The sequence below is a fragment of the Chiloscyllium punctatum genome, chromosome 8, assembly GCF_047496795.1.
Source record: "Chiloscyllium punctatum isolate Juve2018m chromosome 8, sChiPun1.3, whole genome shotgun sequence".
Classification (NCBI taxonomy): Eukaryota; Metazoa; Chordata; class Chondrichthyes; order Orectolobiformes; family Hemiscylliidae; genus Chiloscyllium; species Chiloscyllium punctatum.
Window position 1 is genome coordinate 122,715,239 of NC_092746.1, and position 22,353 is coordinate 122,737,591.

General features: G+C 48.5%; 1 protein-coding gene across 1 annotated transcript in view; it reads right to left on the reverse strand.

Annotated features, from left to right (window-relative positions):
- The window catches only part of cyldl (cylindromatosis (turban tumor syndrome), like), a 28,394-nt gene that overhangs the window by 5,099 nt on the left and 942 nt on the right, over positions 1–22,353 (reverse strand). Inside the window, exons 2-10 of the mRNA XM_072574994.1 lie at positions 13,532–13,988; positions 10,829–11,122; positions 10,014–10,119; positions 9,204–9,400; positions 8,055–8,217; positions 4,887–5,022; positions 3,766–3,876; positions 689–778; positions 26–110 (exon numbers count right to left, since the gene is read on the reverse strand). Of these exons, the coding sequence (XP_072431095.1) occupies positions 26–110; positions 689–778; positions 3,766–3,876; positions 4,887–5,022; positions 8,055–8,217; positions 9,204–9,400; positions 10,014–10,119; positions 10,829–11,122; positions 13,532–13,972 (1,623 nt within the window). The 5' untranslated portion in view covers positions 13,973–13,988. The remainder of the gene's footprint in view (positions 1–25; positions 111–688; positions 779–3,765; positions 3,877–4,886; positions 5,023–8,054; positions 8,218–9,203; positions 9,401–10,013; positions 10,120–10,828; positions 11,123–13,531; positions 13,989–22,353) is intronic.

A 22,353-nucleotide genomic window follows, 5' to 3' on the forward strand; every position in this document is an offset into this window, starting at 1 on the left:
GTCTAGGATGAGGGTTTGGGATTGCACGGATGGTGACTAACCTGAGTTTGAGTAATGGCTCCAGGCCAAGCACGTGCTGCATGATGACATTGAGGAACTCCTCCGGGTCTAGGAAAGACAAAGGCAGGAAACACTCATTCTGTGGCTCAGTCACACCTCATTTCCCTACACTGAGGGGGGTGAACACCTCGTTACATTGTCCTTCCCCACCATCCAGTCTCACCCTGTGACAGAGACAGAGCTGGGGCCCACAGCATGATGGTTACTGGCTATTCCACCACGTGACCATCACATTTTGGACTTGACAATCAAAGATGACAAGAAATGGAGCAGTGGGAGCTGCAGCACTTTTACCCTCCCTCAGCAAACAGCACCAGCCCCTGGGAGCTAATCGAGTCAGTACTCGCTCAGACACCAAAGCACAGCCACGGGGACAGGGCTGGGGGAGTGCTGCATTATCAGAGGATAGACTCGGCTGTTTGTGGGAAGCTTGCTGGTGCACAAATCAGCTGCTGCATTTCCAACATTGTTACCATCACTGTGTTACAGAAGGGCATCGTTTGTATGAAACACTCAGAGACACAGTGAGAAAAGAGATACACACAGACACAGAAAGAGAGCGGCAGAGACCCAGGGGGAGACAGAGACCAGCAGAGATCCAGAGAGTGAGTATACAGTTACTGACCTTTCTCCCTCACTGGTGAACCCAGCACAGGAACCACCTGCTGTCAGCTCCATCCTCAGGTTCATGACCTTTTTACAGTCGACAAACCCATCTCTGGGGCAGAGAGAGAAAGCACACATCGAGATTGTGGTGAAAAAGTTGACCCTTGGGTCTCTTTTATATCTTTCCCCTCTCACCCTAAACCTATGCCCTCTGGTTCAAGACACCCCCAACCCAGGGAAAAGACCTTTGTCTATTTATCCCATTCATGCCCCTCACGATTTTATAAACCTCTATAAAGGTCACCCCTCAGCCTCCGAATCTCCAGGGAAAACAGCCCCAGCCTGTTCAGCCTCTCCCTAGAGCTCAAATCCTCCAACCCTGGCAACATCCTTGTAAATCCTCTCTGAACCCTTTCAAGTTTCCGATAGGAAGGAGACCAGAATTGCCCGCAATATTCCAACAGTGGAGACAGAGACAGACAGGGACAGAATAGAACAGTACAGCACAGGAACAGGCCCTTCGGCCCACAGCGTTGTGCTGACCATGACACCAAATTAGTCTAGTCCCTGCCTGTCCTTGGTTCATATCCCTCCGCTCCTTGCATATCTGAAAGCCCCTTAAACACTCCGATTGTATCAGCCTCCACCCCTACCCCTGGCAGCGCATTCCAGACCCCTACCACTCTGTGTAAAAAAAAATGCCCCTCTCATCTTAACCGCATTCCCCCTAGTATTAGACATTTTAAATGGCAGCACGGTGGCACAGTGGTTAGCACTGCTACCTCACAGTGCCAGGGACCCGGGTTCAATTCCAGCCTCGGGCAACTATCTGTGTGGAATTTGCACATTCTCCCCGTGTCTGCGTGGGTTTCCTCCCACATTCCAAAGACGTGCAGGTTAGGTGAAGTGGCCATTCTAAATTGCCCATAGTGTTAGGTGGATTAGTCAGGGGAAAACGTAGGGGAATGGGTCTGGGTGGGTAGGGAACCCAATTTAATCTAATCTAACTGCAAGAAAAAGATTCTGACCAATCAACCCTATCTATGCATCCCATAAATTTTATAAACTTCTATTAAGTATCCCCTCCGCCGTTCCAGAGAAGAGTTTTTCCTCGCCTCTCCTTAGAGCTGATACCCTCGAATTCAGGCAGCATTCTGGTCAGCCTTTTACGCGCCCTCTCCAGAGCCTCCACATCCCTCCTGTTATGTGGAGACCAGAATGGAATGTAGTACTACAGCTGTGGCCTAACCAAAGTCTTAGAAAACTGCAACATGATATCCTGACTCTTGAACTCAGTTCCCCGACCAATAAAGGCAAGCACACCATCCGCCTTTTTTTACCCCCATCTACCTGTGTGACCACTCTCAGGGAGCTATGGACTTGAACCCCAAGATCCTTCTGTAATCAGGGTTCTGCCATTAATTGGGTACTTTTCCTTAACATTTGACCTGCCAAAGCACAGAAGCTCACACTTATCCAGATTAAACTCCATTAGCCATTTCTCCACCTGTATCTGCAATTGATCTGTATCCCACTGTATCCTTTGACAGTACTCTACACTATCCACAACTCCACCGATCTTTGTATCATCCACTAACTTGGTGGGTAGTGCGGTGGTTAGCACTGCTGCCTTACAGCGCCAGAGACCCAGGTTCAATTCCCACCTCAGGCAACTGTCGGTGTGGAATTTGCGCATTCTCCCTGTGTCTGCGTGGGATTCCTCCGGGTGCTCCGGTTTCCTCCCACAAAGGTGTGCAGGTTAGGTGAACTGGCCACGGGAAATTGCCTGTAGTATTAGGTGAATGGGTCTGGGTGGGTTGTTCTTTGGAGGGTCAGTGTGAACTTGGGCCGAAGAGCCTGTTTCCACACTAAGTAATCTAATCTTAGTCAGCCACCCATCTACATTTTCATCCAGGTCATTTATAGATGTCACAAACTGCAGAGGTCCCAGTATAGAGCCCTGTGGAACGCCACTAGTCATGGACCTCCAGCCTGAAAAACACCCATCCACCATTACCCTGTGCCTTCCATGGGCAAGCCAATTCTGAATCCACATGACCAAATCACTGTGCATCCTATGTATCTTAATCTTCTGGATGAGCCCACCAGGAGGGACCTTGTTGAAAGCCTTACTGAAATCCATGCAAACAACATCTACTGATCTACCCTCTTCGGTAACCTTCATTACCTCCTCAAAAAATTCAATCAAGTATTCCGGTTTCCTCCCACAGTCCAAAGTTGCGCAAGTCACGTGAATTGGCCATGCTAAATCACCCATAGTGTTAGATGCATTAGTGAGAGAGAAATGGGTCTGGTTGGGCTACTCTTCAGAGGGTCAGTGTGGACTGGTTGGGCTAAAGGGCCTGTTTCCACACTATAGGGAATCTAACCTAATCTCTAATATTCCTTTCCACTGCGGTTTGTTCCTCTTTGGGTGGCACGGTGGTTAGCACAGCTGCCTCTCAGCGCCAGAGACCCGGGTTCAATTCCTGCCTTAGGTGACTGTGTGTGTGGAGTTTGCACATTCTCCCCGTGTCTGCGTGGGTTTCCTCCGGGTGCTCCGCTTCCCTCCCACAATCCAAAAATGTGCAGGTTAGGTGAACTGGCCATGCTAAATTGTCCATATACTGTTAGGTGAAGGGGTAAATGTAGGGGAATGGGTCTGGGTGGGTTACGCTTCGGCGGGTCGGTGTGGACTTGTTGGGCCGAAGGGCCTGTTTCCACAATAAGTAATCTAAAAAGTCAGTAAGACATGACCTGCCCTGTACAAAGCCATGCTGACTATCCCTCATTAGGCAATGCTTTTCCAAATGTGTGTAAATCCTATCCCCAACGATTCTCTCCAGTAGCTTCCCACCCACTGATGAAACCGCCCCACCCCCACCCCCCACCAGTTATAGTTTCCTGGATTATCCCCATTTCCCTTCTTGAACAGAGGAACAACATTAGCTACTCGCTAGTCATCAGGGAACAGAGAGAGACATTCAGACTCTCCACCTCGGTCCACCATCCCAGCTCCGCCCCTCAGGCGTGGCCCTGCCCTTCCAGATCTCGGACAGTGCGCCTCGCTTCCCACCTTCCTCCCAGCCATGTACCGACCTGCGAAGTGGATTGACGATCTCCTCCCGGAGGATCCGCTGGATGTGTCTGCACTGGGGGCTGATGGATTTGTGAAGCATGGAGTCCAGCACCAACGTACAGGAGAAGAGGCTGCAAGGACAACACGAGGCCATTACCAGAGAATCACAGATTTCCCCACAGCGTAGCAGCAGGCCATTTGGCCCATCGAGTCCACAGCGACCCTCCAAACAGCATCCCATCCAGACCCACCACCCCACTTTATCCTTGTAACCCTGCGTTTCCCATGACAAACCCATCTAGCCTGCACATCTCTGAACACTATGGCCAATTTACTGTGGCCAATTCACCCTTTGGATTGTGGGAGGAACCTGGAGCACCAACGTGGAAAGTCCACACAGACAGTCGCCGGAGGCTGGAATCGAACCCGGGTCCCTGGTGCTGTGAGGCAGCAGTGCTAACCACTGAGCCACCATACCAGCCTTTTCCAGTGCCTGTACAGTTTTCTAAGGGGGGTGTGGATAGTGTGAAATGATCACAGACAGAGGGGCTGGCCCCTGTATTTCTGTGATATACACATACTCTCCTGCAAGAGCCCCCCATCCCGTCACCTGAGTGGAAATAGTCCAGCCACTCCATCCTGCTTCCCTCAGGAATATCACACCGAACAACAGCTCAGGAAGCTCCGGACTTGGACACAGCAGCTCCGAGCCTAAAGCTGAGGGAAGGATTTACACGGATTGTGTCCCTGTTGGCTGGGGAAGCAGGATTCAGATCACAGCGCCAGGCCACTGGCTGGCAGAGCACAACTGATGAGCCGAACGGCCCAATTCCATTCCGACGTCTTATATGCGAGTGAGTGAAGCTTCTCGTTCTCCGGGGAATATCTGACTAGCTTCCCAGAAATCATGTCAGAGGCCAGGCTCGGGCGAGTTAATCTCCCCAGCGCTGTTCCCACTTTGCCCGGTCACTCCGGTGTTCCGAGGCCAGCCCCCTCCTGACTGAGAACGGTTACACCGCATCCTACCCCCCCCCACCCAATTACAGCACCATCTCCGGTTCCACACTCCCCTCCCCCATCCCTTTTCATTCCCACTCACTCAGATTCAGAATCAGACCACCAGAGCGAGGGTCCTCCCTACCTGAAGAGGGCAGTATCCATGTAGCAGGAATTGCAGTGCCCTTGAATCCCACGCATCCGGCCCTCGAGGACCCGCACTGCCTCCTCGTTCCTCGGGGGAGGGGTTACAATGGGGACCACGCTGCTCTCCGGGTTCCCTGGGGGAAGGGGTGGTGGGGGGGGGGGGGGGGTGGAAAGGATCTGTTGTGTAACACTCTCACGGACTGTCATATCACTGGCTCCCCCACTCCATACCCCTGCCCCCTTCCCCACCACCACGAGGCAAATCTTCCCATCCTGCCAGGCCCCGAGATCTCTAGACATTGATCCCATTCACTTGTCTAAAGGCTACAGCAACACAAGTGAATATCTAAATATTTTTAAACGTTAGAAGGGTTTCTGACTAAAACAGAGTCATAGAGATATACAGCATGGAAACAGACCCTTCGGTCCAACCCTTCCATGCCGACCAGGTTTCCCAACCCAATCTAGTCCCACCTGCCAGCACCCGGCCCATATCCCTCCAAACCCTTCCTATTCATATACCCATCCAAATACCCCTTAAAATGTTGCAATTGTACCAGCCTCCACCACATCCTCTGGCAGCTCATTCCATACACGTACCACCCTCTGCGTGAAAAGTTGCCCCTTAGGTCCCTTTCATGCCTTTCCCCTCTCGTTCTGGACTCCCCCAACCCAGGGAAAAAAAATTGTCTATTTATCCTATCCATGCCCCTCATAATTTTACAAGGTCACTGCTCAGCCTCCGATGCTCCAGGGAAAACAACCCTAGCCTATTCAGCCTCTCCTCTTAGCTCAAAGCCTCCAACCCTGGCAACATCCTTGTAAATCTTCTCTGAACCCTTTCAAATTTCACAACACCTTTCCGATCGGAAGGAGACCAGAACTGCATGCAATATTCCAACAGTGTTCTAACTAATGTGCTGTACAGCCACAGCATGACCTCCCAACTCCTGTACTCAATACTCTGACCAATAACGGAAAGCATACCAAACACCTTCTTCACTATCCTATCTACCGGTGACTCCACCTTCAAGGAGCTATGAACCTGCACTCCAAGGTCTCTTTGTTCAGCAACACTCCCTAGGACCTTACCATGAAGTATATAAGTCCTGCTAAGATTTGGTTTCCCAAAATGCAGCACCTCACATTTATCTAAATTAAACTCCATCTGCCACTCTTCAGCCCGTGGGCCCATCTGATCATGATCCCATTGTAATCTGTGGTAACCTTCTTTGCTGTCCACTGCACCTCCAATTTTGGTGTCATCAGCAAACTTTTTAACTATACCTCTTATACTCACATTCAAATCATTTATATAATGAATGAAAAGTAGTAGACCCAGCACCGATCCTTGTGGCACTCCACTGGTCACAAGCCTCCAGTCTGAAAAAAAAACCCTCCCCCACCACCCTCTGTCTTCTACCTCTGAGCCAGTCCCTCTCGAAATGGCAAGTTCTCCCTGTATTCCACGAGATCTAACCTTGCTCACCAGTCTCCCATGAGGAACGTTGTCGAATGCCTTACTGAGTCCATTTAGAGCACGTCTACCATTCTCTTTTTAGTCAGCAACTTCCAAATTCTCACTATCCTCTGGGTGATATTTCTCCTCACAGTCTTCTACCTCTTAGCTTAAGTCTCTGCTTCCTGACTATTAAAACGTTTTAATAATGGAAGACATGCCTTCCTATCCACTGTATCTACGCCTCTCATTCTTAAACAAAGAAAATTACAGCACAGGAACAGGCCCTTCGGCCCTCCAAGCCTGCGCTGATCCAGATCCTCTTTCTAAACCGGCCGCTAATTTTCTCAGGGTCTGTCTAGATACATCTTAAATGACGCTATCGATCCTGTCCCTACCGCCTCTGCTGGCAACGCGTTCCAGGCTCCCACCAGCCTTTGTATAAATGCCTTGCCACACATATCTCCCCATAACCTTCCCCCTCTCACCTTCAACTCATGACCCCTAGTAGCGGAGTCCCCCACTCTGGGGAAAAACTTCTTGCTATCCACCCGATCTATACCTCCCATGGTTTTGTAGACCTCAATCAGGACCCCCCTTAACTTCCGTCTTTCTAATGAGAATAATCCTAATCCAGCAAACCTCTCTTCATAGCTAGCACCCTCCATACCAGGCAACTTCCTGGTGAACCTCCTCTGCGCCCTCTCCAAAGCATCCACATCCTTTTGGGAATGTAGCCACCAGACCTATACACAGTATTCCAAATGTGGCTGAACCAAGGTCCTATACAACTGGAACACCTCAGAGTCATAGAGATGTACAGCATGGAAACAGACCCTTCAGTGCAACCCTTTCATGCCAACCAGATATCCCAACCCAATCTAGTCCCACCTGCCAGCACCTGCCCATATCCCTCCAAACCCTTCCTATTCATATACCCATCCAAATGCCTCTTAAATGTTGCAATTGTACCAGCCTCCACCACATCCTCTGGCAGCTCATTCCATACACGTACCACCCTCTGCATGAAAAAGTTGCCCCTTAGGTCTCTTTTATACCTTTCCCCTCTCACCCTAAACCCATGCCCTATCAGTGATTGATCAATTCAGTTAGCTGGACAGCAGACTGGTACTAACAACACAGGTTCAAGTCCCACACTGGCTGAGGTCACCATGGAGGCCCCACCTTCTGTAACCCACGCCTTGTCTTTACCTGACCTACCTGCCCTGCTACAGTCAGGGAGACAGGGACAAGTCCTACTATTCATTAAGTAATCTCTTAGCCCTTCCCAACTGTATTAACTTATACTTTTCCAGGTTGAATTTTCTGTTTGCCTCCCTGACTACTCCCCCCGCAATTTAAGGCTATTCTCCTCACTGTTTACCACTTTCCTGATTATACCCCCTACAGTTAAAGTTCCTATCATTAACATATGGGAATTGAGTTAGGCCATTCAGCCCATCAAGTCTGCTCCACCATTCATGGCCCCTTTTGATAATCCTCAACTCCACTTTCCTGCTTTTTCCCCCAAAATCCTTCAATCCAATTTGGATTAAAATGGAGCCTTGAATGTGCTCAGCGAGCCACCTCCTCTCCCCTTGGAGTGACCCTGAATTGTCACTCTGGGTCACCTCCTACTTAGAGGAGCACAATGGGAAGGTATGGGAGAGGGGCAGGGGGAGATGTCAAGTCAGGAACATGTCTTACAGCTCTGCCCCGGATCTTGGGAGTTCTCCGAGGTGATGAGGAGAGACTGGAAACGGGTGTCCGGCCGACAGGATTCCAATCGGACAAAGATCCCTCTTTTAGGAGCGCAATGGAAATACCGGTGTCCCTTCCAGGTCCCGTCAGACAGCCCTCGGTCTTCATCCTGTCACAGACGTGGAAAGTAATTCCAAACAGGAATTACACGGGATGTGCAAAGTGACCGCAAGAGGTGAGGAGCGAGGATTAAGAACGACCATGGACAGGAGGAAGATAATGTAATAAACCCAGACCTGTCGGTCTGTCTTGAGAGGAGGTGTAAATAGAAGTAAATGGACAAATCCTAGGACACAGGAAACATCTACTTTAGGCAGATTATCCTGATGATTGGAGTGCGAAATCCCGGAGCGCGAGATCCCAGAGTGACTCAGAATGGGACCAAAACAAAAAGCTACGTTGTCAAAGCTTCACATCAGGACAATTTACAAGAGTGCCAAATTTCTTACAATCACAACAATTTGTACTAGAGGAGAAAAGGGTGCTAAACTGACCGGCAAGTCAATCCTTATTGATAAGGCACTTCAGCAACGTCTCACTCTGAGCCAGGTTCAAAGTCAGTATGGCCAATAGGTCAGATCTGCTCCATCGGATCCAATGAAGGGCCTGATAAAGCAAGGCACTGCATTTTGTCCTCAACATTAAACACCTCGGAGACATAGGACAACAGATAGGGAGAGTACTGATGTGCTTAATGCGCCAGGGACACAGGATGATGCCTGAGGCCTACACACAGGGAGACGAAGGATGGAGTGATGGAAATGGTTGAGAAGAAAAGGTACAATACAGTGTCACTTACCACTGTTGCTGTGTTTCGTGTTTATGTGATGCCTCCCCAGTAGATGGTCTTCAGAGAGGAACATAGGATCGTAGACAGAGACAATATCCCAATGTTTCTCACACCGTAGGGAGTGGGGAGTGAAGGGTGCAAGTCAGAGGGGGAGATACCCAAAAAGACAATGACAAGCTCAGGCAGAAGGGGAGGTATGAAGGAGGTTTACAGGAGGAAGGGACGGGGGTGTGTGGGGGAGGGGGACATGCTGGAGACAGTCAGTCATCTCCACAGAATCGGGCTAGCGCCAATCCTCCGCTTACCAGCTCGACACCAGCGATTTCCCCCACCATCTCAGGGAGGTAACCCATCCACCGGATCACTCCAGTCATCAGCTGACCTTTGCCCATGTCGATTTGTACGACCGAGCTAACTCCCAGGAAGTGCGCCGACCGGCTCCCTCCGTTTTCCAGGGGCACTCGTGTGAAACCCCCGTCCACCAAGAGCTCACCATCTCTGGCTAGACAGCAAGAAAACGAAAAAGCCATCAAATTCCCGAATCAAGTCGACTCCCCTCGGTACAGAGTCTAGGGCTAGAGGACATCACCTCAGTGTAAGGGATCGTTTCAAACAGCAACAAGGAGGACTCCGAGGGGACTGAATTGGTGGAATTTGTTACCAAAGAGGACTGTCAAGGCTGGGCCATTTGGTATGTTTAAGGCTGAGGTAGAGATTTTTTTTAAACTAGTAAGGGGAATCAAAAGGTTACAGGGAAGAGGGAGGCGAGCGGATTTGAGGAATAACAGATCAGCCATGATCTCACTGAATGGTGGAGCAGACTCGATGGGCTGAATGGCCCACTTCTGCCCCTATGTTTCATCAAGAAGCCCATCATGCAGGCAATGGGATACTTCCGAAGTGTGGATAGAGTTCTGGATCAAATCGACTGCAGTGGACACTGGATACCAATGTTCAGGGAATACTGGGCACACAGTGTCCCTGGGCACAGACCACAGCAAGAGCTCGAAGTGGGGAACTACACGTGCCAGACCTTTGACTCTCTTCTACCCTGACCCAGCCCAGGCCAGGCCCAAAGCCTCGGCTGCCCACCCTCTCCTCACATCGAGACTTACGGGCACTGGGGTGCATTTTGCCAGCAGGTCGAAGCAGGTCTTCTCTCATGACGGAAGACAGTGGCACCGTCAATGGCATCTTCAGTTCCTCTCCCTTCACCTGGTCCTGTCACAGAATGAGACAACCCTCAGATTTAGCCTCCAGACCCTTTCGCTTCAGCGAACCCAAAGTGGCGAGTAAAAAAAAAATACAAGTGTACCAGAGGGGAGACGTAACAGTCTGCAATGGCTTCCAGGGACAGTGTGAGGAAAATCAGCACAGCAAGCTCCCACCAGCTGGAAGTTCAGACAATGGTGGCAGGAGTGTTGGCCATGCTCTGGGAAAGGGGTAAACTGGACTACGATTTATCACCGAAAGATGGCAGCCATCACAGCTATGGTACCACACTGTGGGACGGATAGCTAGAGGTTTGGGGGCCCTGCAGTAGGATTTGAACTCATGACCTTCCGAGTCAATGCGACTGGGCTAACCATGGAGCCAAAACTGAGAGGGGGCAACAGGACAAGGCAGTCATGGTCAGCTGAACCCCCTCCATCAGAAGGAGGTCAGACATCACTGGGTCTGGGAACGAGGAGTGGAAGGGCCTGGGATTTACACAGCACCTCCGAGCAATCGCAGGATTCGCTTTCCCTGTGGGTGTGGGATAGGTCCTCGTATTTACGAGATTATTCCCGGTCACTTTCAGAAGCCTGGCCAATGGTGGAGAGGTCGCATGAACCAATCACCTCCATCCCATCCCAGAGTAAGGCCAGGACCAACCTGGGCTGATGGAAGACTGTCGCTATGGTTTCTGAGGGGATGGGGGTCCACTCACCAACTCAATGTTAACCAACACGGCTGAGCCTCTGTCGATGACATCGATCACCACCCCCCTTTCCATCCTCTCCTCCATGCAGACGGCCACTCGGTCACCGGGACCGACTGGGTGATCCCTCAGTGGATCCTCCACCTTCCCGTCTCCCGGGCCCACGAACTGTCCTGCCTCTCCTATGCTCCTGCGCCGCCTGACTTTGTTGAACGGCACAAAGATGCCGTGACCTCTGTTGCACTGGAAGTATTGCTTCCCGCCAAACGTTCCGTCATTTTTCCCATCCTCTTCCACTTCCACCTGGCACAGGAGAGGTTTCAAACACAGGAGGAGAGGGAGGGGGTGAGAATGGCAAAGTGTGAGGTGGGGATAGTGGGGGCAACTTTTCCACGCAAACTTATGGAATGAGCTGCCAGAGGAAGTGGTGGAGGCTGGTACAAATACAGCATTTAAAAGGCATTTGGGTGGGTATATGAATAGGAAGGGTTTGGAGGGATATGGGCCAAGTGCTGGCAAATGGGACTAGATTGGGTTTGGATATCTGGTCGGCATGGACGAGTTGGACCGAAGGGTCTGCGTCCATGTTGTACATCTCTATGACTCTGGGAGCAATTGGGCAAGGGATGGAAACAGTGGGTAGACAGATGGAAGGATTAAAACCCCATCCTCCAGGTTTGATTCAGTACCCAGTGTATAAGGGAAGAGGAGTCAACTCCAGGAGCCCGGGAAGAGGCTTCAGCCTTTGACTTTAGTCAAGAGATTGGCATGGGTTATTTGGAGAATGAGATACCTGGATGTGAGATCATTCTGGAATCTATCGAGGGGTTCAGGAAGGTGGAAGGCTGGTATATATAGAATAACAAACACAAGGAGTGATTCACAAACAAATCCAGTCAAAGGGGTTTGGGTGATTTATATATCAATACTGGGGACAGTATCTAATTGAAGGATTTAAAAGTGACTTAAATACAAAATAACAGATACCCAGGAGTGAATTACTGCCTGGAATCTAATCCAGGGGGGTTGCTTATATAGAATAACAGATACCTTGCCATAAATACCATTAGATACAGGAGGAGAATTGGCCATTCAATCTATCAACTCTGCTCTGCTATTTCAAGATGGCTGTTATGTTTCTCAACCCATTTTCCTGCCTTGACCCCGCAACCCTTGATCCCCTCACTATCTACCCCTGTCTGAAATACATTCAATGACTTGGCCTCCACAGCCCTCCGCAGCAACGAGTTCCACAGATTCAGCACCCCTGCACTGGAACATTCCTCATCTCAGTTCTAAAATACTGTCCCTTCCCTCAGGTCCTACTCCCTCCTACTGATGGAAACACCTTCTCCATGTCCTCTCTATCCAGCTCACTCTGTATTCTGTACGTTTCAATCTGAAACGCCCCCTCATCCTTCTAAACTCCAAGTACAGACTAGGAGTCTTCAACGGTTCCTCATATGGCAACTCCTTCATCCCAGGATCATTTTTGTAAACCCCCTCAAAGACTGGAATATATACATCCTTCCTTAGATACAGGGTCCAAAACTGCTCACAATATTCCAAACGCAGTCTGACCACAGCCTTATACATCCTCAGCAGTACAAGCTCTTGTATTCTAGCCCTCTCGAAATGAATGCTAACATTGGATTTGCCTTCCTAATTTCTATGTTAACCTGGAGAGAATCCTAAACCAGGACTCCGAAGTCCCTTTGTCCTCCAACCTTGGCTACGTTCTTGTAAATCTTTTCTGAACCCTTTCAAGTTTCATAATATCCTTTCGATAGGAAAGTGACCAGATTTGCACACAATATTCCAAAAGTGGCCTAACCAATGTCCTCTACAGCCGCAACATGACCTCCCAACTCCTGTACTCAATACTCTGACCAATAAAAGAAAGCATACCAACCGCCTTCTTCACTATCCTATCTACCTGCGACTCCACTTTCAAGGAACTATGAACCTGCACTCCAAGGTCTCTTTGTTCAGCAACACTCCCTAGGACCTTAACACTAAATATATAAGACCTGCCCTGATTTGCTCTTCCAAAATGCAGCACTTCACATCTATTTAAATTAAACTCCATCTGCCACTCCTCGGTCCATTGGCCCATCTGATCAAGATCCTGTTGTACTCTGAGGTAACCTTCTTCGCTGTCCACTATCTAATTGATGGTTCAGGATGGTTTATGTATAGAATAACAGATACTTGGCAGTGAGTTACAGACTGGAATCTACTCAAGGAGTTCAGGATGGTTTATATACAGAATCGCAGATACACGAGAGTGAGTTTATAGACTGGAATAAAATGAGGGATTTTGGGGAGGTTATGTATCTATAATTTTTTTTATATTTGGGAGTGAATTACAGACTGAAATCTAATCAAGGGGTTAGGGTGGTTTATATATGGAATAACAGATTCCTGGGAGTGAATTACTGACTGGAATCTAATCCAGAAGGGTGGTTCCTATAGAATAGGAGATAACCTGGAGTGAGTTACAGACTGGAATCTAATTGAGAGGAGTGATTTATAAATAGAATGACCAATACCATGCCATAAGGACCATAAGATACAGGAGGAGAATTGGCCATTCAACCTATGAATCTAATTGAAGGGTTTGTATGTAGAATAACAGATACCCGGGAGTGAGTTACAGACTGGAATCGAATCGAAGGGTTGGGGGTGGGTTCGACCTTCAATGTAGCCTACCTGTAACTCTATTCCGAAGAATGTTCCAGAAAGCTTCGCACTGTCACAGATGCTTCCGATGTAAGCAATGACTCCAGGCAGCGAGAGGGATTTGTAGTCGACAGTGACGGGATCGTGGACATGGAGCTGCTGTGCGCTTTGCAGAGCTGTCTTCTCCAGGTAGAGGTTTAGGCGCTGGGCCGAGGGACTGACTGCCTGTAGAAAGCCAGCCTCCTGCACAGTGAGCAGGCGCAGACTGGCCACCTCCAGGGTAAGGTAGACATCCGCCTCCACCAGGTGGAACTTGGCTCTGCGGCCCAGCTCCACAGCCTCATTCTGCAGGTAGTCGGCCTCTGGAATGATGGCAATGTTGCCAGCAGGAAAGACCCGGCTCTGAATGGACAGGTCCTCCACCAGAATGAAGTAGCAATATTTCGTCTCTTTCTTACCAGACGAGGGCATTGTTGCCAACCACACCCTGGAGGATGGGGAGGGATCGGGAAGGAGAAATGACAGAATCATCACTGTGCTGAGCAAGGCCGTTCTGCCCATCACATCTGCACTGGCTCTCCACATCAGCAATTCACCGATTGTTACTCCTTATGTCGGGCAAGAGCCCTTCATGTTGATTTTCCTGGTCCTCCAGACGCTGCCTGACCTACCGTGCTTTTCCAGCACCACTCTGATCTTGATCTCCAGCATCTGCAGTCCTCACTTCAGCCTTTTTAAACAATGGCCTATTTCTCGTTGGAATATCTCAAGCGCCCTCCACGTTCTCAGGCTGTGCATTCCAAGCCCCCAACAACTCGCTATATGAAAATGGTTTCTCCTCATCTCCCTTTTACTCACTTTAGAACATAGAAGAATACAGCGCAGTACAGGCCCTTCAGCCCTCGATGTTGCGCCGATCAAAGCCCACCTAACCTACACTAACCCACTATCCTCCATATACCTATCCAATGCCCGCTTAATTGCCCATAAAGAGGGAGAGTCCACTACTGCTACTGGCAGGGCATTCCATGAACTTACGACTCGCTGAGTGAAGAACCTACCCCTAACATCAGTCCTATATCTACCCCCCCTTAACTTAAAGCTATGCCCCCTTGTAATAGCTGACTCCATACGTGGAAAAAGGTTCTCACTGTTAACCCTATCTAACCCCCTAATCATCTTGTACACCTCTATCAAATCACCCCTAAACCTTCTTTTCTCCAATGAAAACAACCCCAAGTGCCTCAGCCTTTCCTCATAGGATTTTCCTACCATACCAGGCAACATCCTGGTAAACTTCCTCTGCACCCGTTCCAGTGCCTCCACATCCTTCCTATAGTATGGCGACCAAAACTGCACACAATATTCCAGATGCGGCCTCACCAGAGTCTTATACAACTGCAGCATGACCTCAGGACTCCGGAACTCAATTCCTCTACCAATAAAAGCCAGTACGCCATATGCCTTCTTCACTGCACTATTTACCTGGGTGGCAACTTTCAGAGATCTGTGTACATGGACACCAAGATCCCTCTGCTCTTCCACACTACCAAGTAGTCTACCATTAGCCCAGTAATCCATCTTTTTATTACTCTTACCAAAGTGAATCACTTCACACTTAGCTACATTGAACTCCATTTGCCACCTTTCTGCCCAGCTCTGCAGCTTCTCTATATCCCGCTGTAACCTGCCATATCCTTCCTCACTGTCTACAACTCCTCCGACTTTCGTATCATCCGCAAACTTGCTCACCCAACCTTCTAACCCTTCCTCCAGGTCATTTATAAAAATGACAAACAGCAATGGTCCCAAAACAGATCCTTGCGGAACACCGCTAGTGACGGCACTCCAAGATGAACCTTTGCCATCAACTACTACCCTCTGTCTTCTTCCAGCCAGCCAATTCCTAATCCAAACCTCCAACTCACCCTCAATGCCATATCTCTATTTTCTGCAGTAGCCTACCATGGGGGACCTTATCAAACGCCTTACTAAAATCCATATATACCACATCTACCGCTTTCCCCTCATCTACCTCCTTAGTCACCTTCTCAAAGAATTCAATAAGGTTTGTGAGGCGCATACATTTTGTAAAACCTGTGCTCTCTCATCCTCCATCTGTTCTTGAGTGGGAGCAGTCTCTCCCGATCTGTCCACCCCCTCACGATTCGGAGCACATCCTGTCTAACCTCCTCCTCTCCCAACATCACCAATCTGCCTTCTGAGCTGACATTCCTCAGATCAATCCTTGCTATATGGGCTCTCAACACCCTTAGTCACTCAAAAGTAGACACAATACTCCAGCTGAGGTCTAACACATGTCTGATACAAGGCCATAGGAACTAGGAGGAGTAGACCACCTGACCCTTTGAGCCCACTCCAACACTCAATAACATCATGGCTGACCTTTTTGTGGACTCAGATTCACTTACCCGCACTTTCACTGTAACCGTTAATTCCTTTACTGTTCAAAAAAAAAATCTAGCTTAGCTTTAAAATTATTTACTGAAGTAGTGGGGAATTTCATAGATTTACAACCCTGGGTGGGGAATTTCATAGATTTACTACCCTGTGGGTGAAGAAGTTCCTTCTCAGTTCAGTCCTAAAATCTACTCCCCCTAATCTTGAGGCCATGCCCTGTTGTCCTAGTCTCACCTTAGATTACTTACACTGTGGAGACAGGCCATTTGGCCCAACAAGTCCACACCGACCCTCCCAAGAGCAACCCACCCAGACCCATTCCCCTACACTTACCCCTTCACCTAACACTACGGGCAATTTAGCATGGCCAATTCACCTGACCTGCACATTTGTTTTGGACTATGGGAGGAAACCCACGCAGACACGGGGAGAATGTGCAAACTCCACACAAACAGTTGCCTGAGGCGGGAATTGAACCCGGGTCTCTGGCGCTGTGAGGCAGCAGTGCTAACCCCTGTGCCACCGTGCCGCCCAGACCACCTACCAGTGGAAACATCCTATTTCGATTTTAATAGATTCCCTTCATAATTTTATATGTTTCTATGAGATTCCTCCTCATTCTTCTAAATTCTAATGAATATAATCCCAGTCTACTCAGTCTCTCCTCATAAGCCAACCCCCTCAACTCCAGAATCAACCCAGTGAACCTCCTCTGCACCCCCTCCAGTGCCAGGACATTCTTTCCCAAGTAAGGAGATTAAAACTGCACACAGTACTCCAGGTGTGGCCTCACCAGCATCTTGTACAGCTGCAACATAACCTCCCTGCTTTTAAACTCAATCCCTTTAGCAATGAAGGACAAAATTCCAATTGCCTTCCTAATTACCCTGTTGTACCTACAGACCAACCTTCTGTGCTTCATGCACAAGGACACCCAGGTCCCAGGTCCCTCTGCAAATTAGCACGCTGCAACTTGTTACCATTCAAGTAATAATCTATTTTGCTGTTACTCCTACCAAACTATATGACTTCACATTTATTAACATTGTATTCCATCTGCCAGACCTTTGCCCACTCACGCAATGTATCTATGTTCCTCTTCACACATTGCTCTGCCACTCATCTTAGTGTACAGTGTCAAAGTTTGCAGCTGACACTTTGTCCCCAACTCCAAATCATCTATGTAAGTTGTGAATAATTGCAGTCCCAACACTGATCCTTGGGGCACACCACTAGTCACTGATTGCCGGCCAAAATAGCACTAATTTATCCCCACTCTTTGCTTCCTGTCAGTCAACCATTCCTCTATCCACGCTCATACTCTACCCCTAACACCATGCATCCTTATCTTATGCAGCAGCCTCATGTGCAGCACCTTGTCAAAAGGCCTTTTGGAAATCTAGCTACACCACATCCACTGGGTCCCCATTGTCCACCTTGCTTGAAACGTCTTCATAGAATTCCAAAAGATTTGTGAAGCAGGACCTGCCCTTCATGAACCCACGCTGTGTCTGTACAATGGGACAATTTCTTTGGAGATGCCCTGCTATTTTCTCGTTGATAATAGACTTCCCCACAACAGATGTTAAGCTAACCGGTCTGTAATTAACCAGCTTTTTTTCTACCTCCCTTTTTTAAACAGTGATGTCACATTTGCTGTTTTCCAATCTGCTGGGACTGTCCCAGACTCCAGCGAATTTTGGAAAATTACCACCAGTGCACCGTCTCTTTCTCCCGCCATCTCTTTTAGTATCCTGGGAGACATTCCATCAGGGCCAGGAGACTGGTCTATCCTTAGCTCCGTTAGCTTGCCCAACCCTACCTCTCGCATATTAATGATTGTCTCTTTGTCACTCCCTGGCATGTTAACAGTATCCTCCACAGTGAAGACCAATGCAAAGTACCTGGTCAGTGCCTCAGCCATTTCATCATATTCCCATAACGAAGCACCCCTTCTCATCCTCTAACGGACCAACATTTACTTTATTCAGTCTTCTTCGTTTTATATATTTATAGAAACTTTTGCGATCTGTCTTTATATTTTGTGCTAGTTTTTTCTCATACTCTATCTTACTTTTAATCCCTCTTTTTGTGGCTTTCTGTTGATCTTTAAAGTTTTCCCATTCTTCTAGATTCCTGCTGTTTTTGGCCACTTGGTCTGCCTTCTCTTTCACTTTGATAGCCTGCCTTATTTCCTTACGCACCCACGCAGGTTATCCCTCCCCTTCCTGTCCTTCCTTCTCACAGGAATATCCTTTCGCAGAGCAATTTTTAAAAATTGCTTTGAAGGTCCTCCACTGCTCGTCGAGTGTTCCACCATAAAGTTTCTGTTTCCAGTCTACTTTAGCCAGGTCCTCCCTCATTGTGTCATAGTCCCCCTTATTCAAGCACAGGACCCTGGGATTGGATTTTATCTTCACACTATCCAGCTGTATTTTAAACTCCACCGTACTGGGATCACTCCTTCCAAGAGGATCCCTGACTAGGAGGTCATTAATTATTCCGGTCTCATTTCATAGGACCAGATCTAGGATAGCCTGCTACCTCGCTGGTTCCATTTCCTGTTGGCCAAGAAAACTATTGCAGGCATACTGAACAATCTCCTCCTCAAGGCTGCCCTGACCGAGCTAGTTCAATCAAATCGACATGTTGATTAAACGGCTCCATGATAATAGCCGTACCAATTTTACAGGCACTAGTTACTTCTTGGTTTATTGCCTGCCCCAATGTGATGTTATTATTTGATGGCCTATAGACTACACCTATCAGTGATTTTTTAATACTAATTGGAATTATTAATTTCCACCCAAATTGATTCAACCAAAGTCAGCCCCATGCTCTTGTACTCAATGGTCCTATTAATAAAGCCCGAGATAGTGTATGCTTTATTCACTGCTCTCTTACCACCTTAAATGACGTATACACCCATGTCCCTCTGCTCCAGCATTCCTGTGAAACTAGTGCACTTTGTATTGTACCGTCTCTGTGTCATCTTCCTACCAACATCCAATCAACATCCTGAGGGTTAGCATTGACCAGAAACTCAACTGGACTCACCACAAAAACACAGTGGCTACAAGAGCAGGTCAGAGGCTAGGAATACTGTAGTGAGTAACTCACCTCTTGACTCCCCGCCATCTCCGAGGCACCAGTCAGGGTTGTGATGGAATATTCCCCACTTGCCTGGATGGGTGCAACTCCAACAACACGCAAGAAGCTTGACACCATTCAGGAAAAAGTAGCCCACTCGATTGGCACCACATTCACAAACATCCACTCTCTTCACCACCGACACTCAGGAGCAGCAGTGTGTACTGTCCACAGGAAGCACTGCAGAAATTCACCAAAAGTCCTCAGACAGCACTTTCCAAAGCCATGACCACTTCCATCTCGAAGGACATATCACAATTCCTTCACTGTCGCTGGGTCAAAATCCTGGAATTCCCTCCCCAAGGGCATTGTGGGCCAACCTACAGCAGGTGGACTGTGGCAGTTCAAGAAGGCAGCTCACCCCCACCTTCTCAAGGAGGCAACTAGGGAACTGAAGCAGCTTCTGACATTTTCCTCTATTAAAAAAAGTGCTATATGAATGTAGGTGGTGGTTGCGGCTGCACTGGGCCACCTGTAAACAGTTAAGGCTTCAGTCAGTCAGAGTGTTATCCAGCTGTAAAAATAGAAAGTGCTGATGCAGTACAAGAGCTCAATCAGCCTCACAGAGAGTGTTTTAGTGGTTCAGGGTGGGAGCCTGTCTCTAATTGAGTGTTCTGCGTCCTTCTCGCTGTCGTGTGGTGATACTGAGACCTAAACTATAACAGCACATTGGGGACTGTCAGATACCAGAGACCAGGAGCAATGACGTACTCCTTCTCAAACCCAAGCACATGTAATTAGGTCAGATTTGATAAACACTCAAGGGGAATTATTTGACCAAACACCACAGGGTTGTAGACATTCACATCATCAAGATGGCAGCACAGCAGGGCTCCTGTGCCAGACGGTGGCCATGAGGAATCCCAGCGGTGAGGGGGCACCTCTTCACCTATCCAGGCCGGGGCAAGGGACCTGACATTGGAATTGGCAGCTGCTACATCAGCTGAGGTAGTGTCGGTGAGGTGTGCCCAGCGGGATAAGATGGTGCCTGAGGATTGGGGACTTTGTTGTTGGTTGGGTCTGTCAGCAGCGGATGAAGGGTCTCACGGCAATACCGAGGAGATGGACCCAACGGCAAGAGACACGGTTCTGACACTGGCACAAGCGGCGAGGCAGGGACGGAGGAGAATCGGCCCAATGGCATCCAAAGTGTGGGCACCTCGACGTTGGTTGGGTTTGGTGTAAACGGCAGCACAGACATCAGTAATGATGATGAGCTGACTCTCTCTCACAGTTTTTGTTAATCCTTAAAACTATTCAAAATGGCGGTGGGCAGACTAGGCCGACACTCCAAGTGCAGTTCTGAGGGGCAGAGTCCAAGGCCCCATCTTTATGCTAAAACATTAAAATGTGAGGCCCAGTCAGGAGTCACATAGGGCCTCTTCTGTGTTGTGTGCCTTCAGCCCATCAAGTCTGCACCCACCTATCTACATTAGGCCCCCCCCCTTCCTGCACTAGGCTCTTAGCCTTGAACTTTAAGGCATTTTGAGATTTTTATTTTAATTCATCCACGGGATAAAGGCCTCACTGGCTGGGCCAGTCTTTGTTGCCAATCCTTAACTGAGAGTCGAGTATCAAACACATAGCTGTGGGTCTGGAGTCACATGGAGGCCAGACCAGGTAAGGATGGCAGTTTCCTTCCCTGAAGGACATTAGGGCTTTTGCAACAATTGGCAACAGATTCATAGAACATAGAACAGTACAGCACAGAACAGACTCTTTGGCCCTCAATGTTGTGCCGGCCTTATATCCTACTCTAAGATCAGACTGACCTACATACCTTTCATTGCCCTATCTTCCACGTGCTTATCCAAGAGTCACATAAATGTCCCTAATGTATCTGACTCTACTACCGCTGCTGGCAGTGCATTCCACACACTCACCACTCTCTGTGCAAAGAGCCTTCCTCAGATTACCTTAAAATTATGCCCCCTCATGAGAGACATTTCCACCCTGGGAAAAAGTCTCTGTTTAGAACATAGATGGTCAGCATTAGAGTCTTAATTTCAGATTTTTATTAAATTCCAATTCTACCATCTGCCACAGTGGGATTCAGCCCTGGATTCTCACACCATTCTCTGGATTAATACCCTAACGATAATACCACTAGGCCATGGCCTCCCGTAGTGCCCATCCAAATACATTTTAAAGGTTGTGAGGTTTCCTGCCTCAACTTCTCTCCCAGGCCATGCATTCCCAATTCCCATGACACCCTCTGGGTGAAAACCATTTTCCTCATATCCACTCTAAACCCCCTGCCTTTCACTTTAAAAGTTATGCCTTATTCAGCTTCTCTTCATCACTGAAATGCTCTATCCCAGGCAATACCCTGGTGAACCTCCTCTGCACTCCCTCCAGTACAGTCACATCCTTCAGAGAGCGTAGGAACCAGAGCAGCACACCATGCTCCAGCTGTGGCCTAACCAAAGGGAGCACAGAGAGGATCCCACAGCACAGTTCTGAAGAAAAACAAGAGCAATCTCCTGGCAAATACAAAAAGCATCTGGTCATGATCCTTTACTCTTGAAACTTGCTGGGCCAAATTTGGTCACAAGTCACACAACCCCAAGGTATAGTCTAATAGGTTTATTTGAAATCACAAGTTTTCAGAGCACTGCCCCTTCCGAAGGAGCATAGAGACATACAGCACGGAAACAGACCCTGCCAACCAGATATCCCAACCTAATCTAGTTCCATTTACCAGCACTTGGCCTATATCCCTCCAAACCCTATTCATATACCCATCCAGATGCCTTTTAAATGTTGCAATTGTACCAGCCTCCACCACTTCTTCTGGCAGCTCATTCCATACACGTACCACCCTCTGCATGAAAAAGTTGCCCCATAGATCCCTTTTAAATCTTCCCCCTCTCACCCTAAATCTATGCCCTCTAGCTCTGGATTCCCCCATCCTGGGGAAAGGACCTTGTCTATTTACCTTATCCATAAGACATAAGACCATAAGACATAGGAGCGGAAGTAAGGCCATTCGGCCCATGGGGTCCACTCTGTCATTCAATCATGGCTGACGGGCATTTCAACTCCACTTACCCGTACTCCCCCCGTATCCCTTAATTCCAAGCGAGATTAAGAATTTATCGATGTCTGCCTTGAAGACATTTAACTTCCCGGCCTCCACTGCACTCCGCGGCAATGAATTCCACAGACCCACCACTCTCTGGCTGAAGAAATGTCTCCTCATTTCTGTTCTAACTTGACCCCCTCTAATTCTAAGGCTGTGTCCATGCCCCTCATGATTTTATAAACCTCTAAGATCACCT